Below are 5,886 nucleotides of genomic sequence, written 5' to 3'. Positions count from 1 at the left end.
TCCCCTCATAGTAATTAAAGGTGCCTAGAACGCGTGATTGTATACAGACCCCGTTTTTTTATATTGACCCCTTAAGTATAGTCTGAAAACTACCGAGACCGCGTCACTGGCACTATGTATTAGTAAATATATATATATATATATATATATATATCGCATGTATACTTGCAGTGTGGTATTATAAATATAAGATTACTTGTTACAATAATTTGTTTAACCACGACATATACACTGTTAGTGCAAAGGGTGCCAAATGCTATATTAATCCTAAGCAGTTGATAGATACAGATATAAACGTGAAATAAACTTATTTTATATGAAAATAGATTCATAATGTATAAATATAGAATTGAGTAAGTGAATCCATCTCCAACTTTAAGAACATACGGAATTGTTTGTAGTAGGGTCAGGTATAAGAAGTACTTATACTATATGAGCTTGTTGGTATGGCGACGCGGTAGTCGGGGATTTTTTTCTCTGGGTCACATTGGCGCCCAAAGTAAGTAACCTACATGTGGTTATTTGCCCATATGAGCATTACGACCTCCAACGAATCCTGTATGTAATAGTAGTACATGTTTATACATTTTTCTTGTGTAGTACTTTTATCAGCGATTTCAGCGTCGATGGTGGCCGATTTCGCTAATTTAAAGCCATGCTCTTACACTTTTTAAGCTATAATCTAACCCTAAATAACATAAACAAACTCTCATATTTGTTCCGTCATTTTTCGGAGGCTTAAGCTCAACAAAACAAACCGGGGAACAAGTTTACATACAGCTAATACTTAACATATCAACATATAGCATACATGCATAAGTTTACAAATAACTGATTAAAACTGATAAATTGAAAACATGTACAATATAATGATAAAGGAAATGTCGTTGAACTAAGTATCGTGTCAAGAATGAGAAGCCTTAAGTCTGTTTTCAATGGTTCTGTCTAACAGTTCAAAATAATGTTCTGTAGAGCTCGTAGTTATTAAATGTTAATTACAATTCATACTGCATTGTCACACAAGGTAATTGCAGTACGGCGCTGTTTTTATGGATTTTTTTCACGTATAGAAAACAAACAATAGGTTTTCACATACCGAATAAATTAAAAGTAATAAGCAGAATGCTCTGTATAAAACGCAAAAGATTTGAGATAACATATTATTTCGTAAGTAACTTTAAACCCAAGACTGTTTCTAAAATACAAAAAGAATAACAAAGAGGCTATGTATATGCATTTAACGAAAACCATATATTTAACTGCGAAACGAATGGTACATCGATCGTAAAAGTTGTTGTTACTAGAAAGTTTACATAAACGACCTAGCAACGAGTGTTAACCCGGCGAGTATACTAGCCGATATCATGGAAACGCCAGCACGTTCTGCGCCATTTTGGCTACTTGCAGCTGTTCCGGCTGTTCCGGCGTTACAGAGGTCTGTGTCGCAGTAGCAGGTTTTTATTTCGCCGTCAATCAAAGTTGTGGTAGTACATCCGCTTGCCATACTGAACAGAGCACAGGCCCTTGAGACGCCTAAATCAACAAAACAAAAAAGTTCACCGGTAGTTAGTGTGTTGATTGCGTTAGAATTAGATGTATTTTCTTTAAATTAGTGAGATTTATGATGATGATTAGTAGTAGTGAAACATTAAAACATTAAAAACGAGTATACACAAACCTAGTTAATATGTTTCAAAATATTCTTGCATAACATTATTTTTCAACCTACCTGTTTAGTACACACGTTTCATAGAAAAACAACATAAAAGATGTAAACTTATGTTTAAGCGCATGACAAACATTGAATAACGAAATAATATATGTGCATTTACCAGATGAGGTCAACGTTGTGAGACACGAGCCGCCGCATCCGTCTTGGATGGAGGCAGTGGCAACAAAGGAGCCGTCGCTGCAGGCATCGCCTCCTCTTCCGGTGCACACGTGACACTTAAGGGCGTCGCTAACTCCTAACAAAATATTTAGAATATAAAGATATTGAAATGTTAATCACAATTATCATAATTATCATTATCCTCATTATCCTCATCACCATCCTCCTCCAACTCCTCCTCCTCCCCCTCCTCCTCCTCCTCCTCCTCTACCACATATAAACATCTCTTTTCTATGACAAGCAATTGAAGTTGTTTTCGTTTTCTCTGACTATATTGGAATAGATCTAATCTGGACGGGCTCCAAGTGTGTGTGCTTTTTACGCATTTTGCTTATTGTCGACCGATTCATAATTAACGGCGTCGTTCATCCATATAACACAGAATGGGTAGGAATAGTTGTACGGCAATAATATTATATTTTTCATATTTATTAATATCAAAAAGTATGTATGTGAAAGTTATTGTTTAATACTCAAGGCGTTTGCTCATTAGTTCTTTGAAAAGGAATGTCGTTTAAAAAAAATGTTGCAACGTTACTACTGAATATTCACATGCATTTCCCAATTGTTTTTACATTAAGACTTTGCGAGAAAATCGAGCATTTGTCACTGCAATAATTGAAGCATTGACAAAAGCAAAATATATTTTCATTGCAAACATTTATTCGCTGGCAAAACAATAGATATATTAATTCAACAACATATATCATATTGTGGATTCATTGAAACGTTCGTTGAATTTGCATTTATAGTCAAGGATTTGGTAAATTAAGAGCTTAGAAAGTTAGTCACTGAGTACAAAACAAATTGTGGTTAAGTGATAGTATTATTATTTTGTTAGTTTTTTAGTTGTTTGTTTTATATAAAAAAATAAACAAAACATAATAAAAGGACATGAACTGTTAAAAAAGAATAATTGTTAAAAAATTACGTTAAGTTTAATATGTTTAATAAAAGAGGAAGAACCATTTATACAAGCAAAAACCGCGATGATAAACTATTATGCACACGAATACAAATATGAGCATAACTATAAATCAAAAACTGTAAGTCAACAAGTTGAGCCGCGCCATGCGGAAAGGGGTGTTGATGCGTGTTGGCCGCAATATCTTGGTGCTGTTATGCGGTGTTTTATTCTGAACTTAACCATGGTATGCTTAAAAGCAAGTTTTCAAAAAAAATAATATGAGTATTCAAATTGCAAACAATTAAAGTTAACGAGCTTACCTGCAAGGTAAACGACAGCAGCAACAACAACGACGAACATCTTCAAGGACATTGCTCCGATCTGTAAAGTTCAGACTTCAAAAATATTCAAATGATTTATGCCGGGAAAGTGTTCGATTGAATGAGACCGCCGAAGTTTATATACCCACCAACGCATGGGCGCACAATCTTTGCGACACTGTCATAGTTATAAAGCACTTGCCATTATGTGTGTTTGCCGTTATGTATTTAAGTTACTAAACAAACTTGATTCATTACGAAATCTTTCGTAGTGTGGCCTGTTTTTAACTGTTTAAAAGGTGCTCCAACCCTAACACCTCACAAATGACACAGCTCAAATCAAGCAATAATACAATAATAAAATGTGTTCTGTTTGAATAAGAAATATTTAATTTTCTTGCGAGATATAAGTCCACCGAAAAGCAATTCAATTTACCAGTGCATATGGTCGAAATCGCATTAATTTTACTGAATCGTATAGAAAGGTCCCTACTTCGAATCCCGCTCAGATCACTGTTGTTTTTTTCTCAGCAAAAATTAATCCTATTCTTGGTCCTCTCCATCCATGTGTATAAATATGTAATTGTGAAGGAAATGCGCCAATATGTCGTTGTTGTGCACTGCGCCGACTGTAAACGAACGACCTTTATCCCGGTGATCATGTGTAAATTTTGAAAGACGGTTGACGATGTCCCATCATCAATATTAGACTAGAAACCCGAACCTTTACATTTACAACGTGCGCTTTGTACCAACGGAAATTAATAACTCATTCCAAGGGCAGCATCAGCGTGTGTGTGCCTGCCTGCGTGCGTGCGTGCGAGCGTGCGTGCAGGTGCGCGTGCGCGTGTGTGTGAACACATTTATACGACAAATATTTACCGAAAGCTAGTGTTATAACGATTCTAATCAATTTTTTATTTCCATTGTTATCAATAAAAATATCGCTCGGTTGTTTTTTCGTACAAGGGGATGTGGTCTTCATGGTATTGCACAAATTATTTATAAAATGTCCATTAAATTGTTTAATACGTGAATGGGGTTTTGAACTTAACCCAGCAGTTAATAGAATTGTATCTATCGTATTATGATGTGCGTTCAAGCGACGTAATAAGAGTGAACCTTGTTTATGCCAAAGTCTTATTATTAATTATAAGAAAATATATACGATCAGAGCTTGCGTCCAAAACTTACAGCCAGATGCTTGCGTCTTATACATTAAGCTACAGCTTGCGAACAAAACCTAAAGACAGCAATAGTGCCCAATACTTGAAGTATGCGTCCAGTACATAAAGCCTTGCGTTCAGTACATACAGGTAGAGCTTGTGTCAAAAACCTACATGTAGAGCTTGCGTCAAAAACCTTAAGGTAGAGCTTGCGTCAAATGCCTACAGGTAGAGCTTTCGTCAAACACTTACAGGTAGAGCTTGCGTCAAATACCTTCAGGTAGAGCTGGCGTCAAATACCGTCAGGTAGAGTTGGCGTCAAATACCTACAGGTATAGCTTGCGTCAAATGCCTTCAGGTAGAGCTGGCGTCAAATACCTTTAGGTAGAGCTGGTGTCAAATACCTTCAGGTAGAGCTGGCGTCAAATACCTTCAGGTAGAGTTGCCGTCAAATACCTTAAGGTAGAGTTGGCGTCAAATTCCTACAGGTAGAGCTGGCGTCAAATACATTCAGGTAGAGCTGGCGTCAAATACCTACAGGTAGAGCTTGCGTCAAATACCTTCAGGTAGAGCTGGCGTCATATACCTACAGGTAGAGCCTGCGTCAAATACCTTCAGGTAGAAATGGCGTCAAATACCTCTAGGTAGAGCTGGCGGCAAATACCTACAGGTAGAGTTTGCGTCAAATACCTTCAGTAGAGCTGGCGTCAAATACCTTCAGGTAGATCTGGTTTCAAATACCTTCAGGTAGAGCTGGCGTCAAATACATTCAGGTAGAGCTGGCGTCACTTACCTTCATGTAGAGCTGGCGTCAAACACCTTCAGGTAGAACTGGCGTCAAAAACTAACAGTCTTGCGTCCAATAACTACAGCCAGAGAACATGTATGTTTTCCATGGTTCTGTCAAGCACACAAAAAATTTTTGGACAAATATTTAATCGCTGGTTCAGCTTGCGACGTCATGCTAATTATTGACGTTTCATTTATGAAACAAAAAACGAAATTTTGAATCAAAAGCTTGTTTGCATCAATAAAAAAGAATTTTCATTTCGAAATCGACATTTTAAATATTTTGTACTTGTTCACAGAGTTTGTTACGTTTTCAAGTTCACTAATGATGCTTTTAATGAAAACATACGAATTAAAGACCTATAGTATAAATAAAAAATGACTTTAGGAACAAACAAGAAACACTCCAAATATTTAATCGGTCCGCGTGTGTAGCCCTTTACAATTGTATAAGTTTCTATTAATTACTCAAAACAATATGGTATTTTCAGTGTTTTCGTCATTAGTTCGTCATTTGTTTTAATGTATAAGAAAAAGATAAAAAAATTAAATTTCGAAAATCTGTGAACAAGTCCCTTTAATAATACCATATAGTTAAGTTTACACTGGTGTATGTTCAATTAGCTTAGGTAAACTTCCAATTGTACACTGAAACATAGTGAAACATTTCATGTTGTTTTAAGAGATAAAATAGAAAGGTAGTGTGCATAGCTCGGTCTGTAGAGTTCCGTTTCGATTCATTTGATATCGAATGAACAAAACAAATCGATAGTATGCTAGATACCTGTAATAATGAACTATTCAAATTTGGAA

At 36.0% G+C, this 5,886-nt stretch overlaps 1 protein-coding gene across 1 annotated transcript; it reads right to left on the bottom strand.

The window, feature by feature from the left end:
* Positions 1–234: 234 nt before the first annotated feature.
* On the bottom strand, positions 235–3,277 carry LOC127873689 (uncharacterized). Its single transcript, XM_052417621.1, has 3 exons — positions 3,119–3,277; positions 1,833–1,967; positions 235–1,533 (listed from the first exon to the last, which is right to left on the bottom strand). The coding sequence occupies exons 1-3, from the start codon at positions 3,168–3,170 to the stop codon at positions 1,310–1,312; spliced, it is 411 nt and encodes a 136-aa protein (XP_052273581.1). The 5' UTR covers positions 3,171–3,277; the 3' UTR covers positions 235–1,309.
* Between the last annotated feature and the right edge of the window lie 2,609 nt (positions 3,278–5,886).

Source organism: Dreissena polymorpha, chromosome 3 (genome assembly GCF_020536995.1).
Source record: "Dreissena polymorpha isolate Duluth1 chromosome 3, UMN_Dpol_1.0, whole genome shotgun sequence".
NCBI classification, from domain to species: domain Eukaryota; kingdom Metazoa; phylum Mollusca; class Bivalvia; order Myida; family Dreissenidae; genus Dreissena; species Dreissena polymorpha.
Note: the sequence above shows the minus strand (reverse complement) of the source record. Positions and strands in the feature narration are given on the sequence as shown.

Excerpts from the sequence above, each read along its gene's own strand:
- LOC127873689 (XM_052417621.1), bottom strand. The coding sequence starts at position 3,170 with ATGTCCTTGAAGATGTTCGTCGTTGTTGTTGCTGCTGTCGTTTACCTT. Across the intron at positions 1,968-3,118 it reads TGCTGTCGTTTACCTTGCAG|GAGTTAGCGACGCCCTTAAG; the intron begins GTAAGCTCGTTA and ends ATATTTTGTTAG. Across the intron at positions 1,534-1,832 it reads CACAACGTTGACCTCATCTG|GCGTCTCAAGGGCCTGTGCT; the intron begins GTAAATGCACAT and ends TTGTTGATTTAG.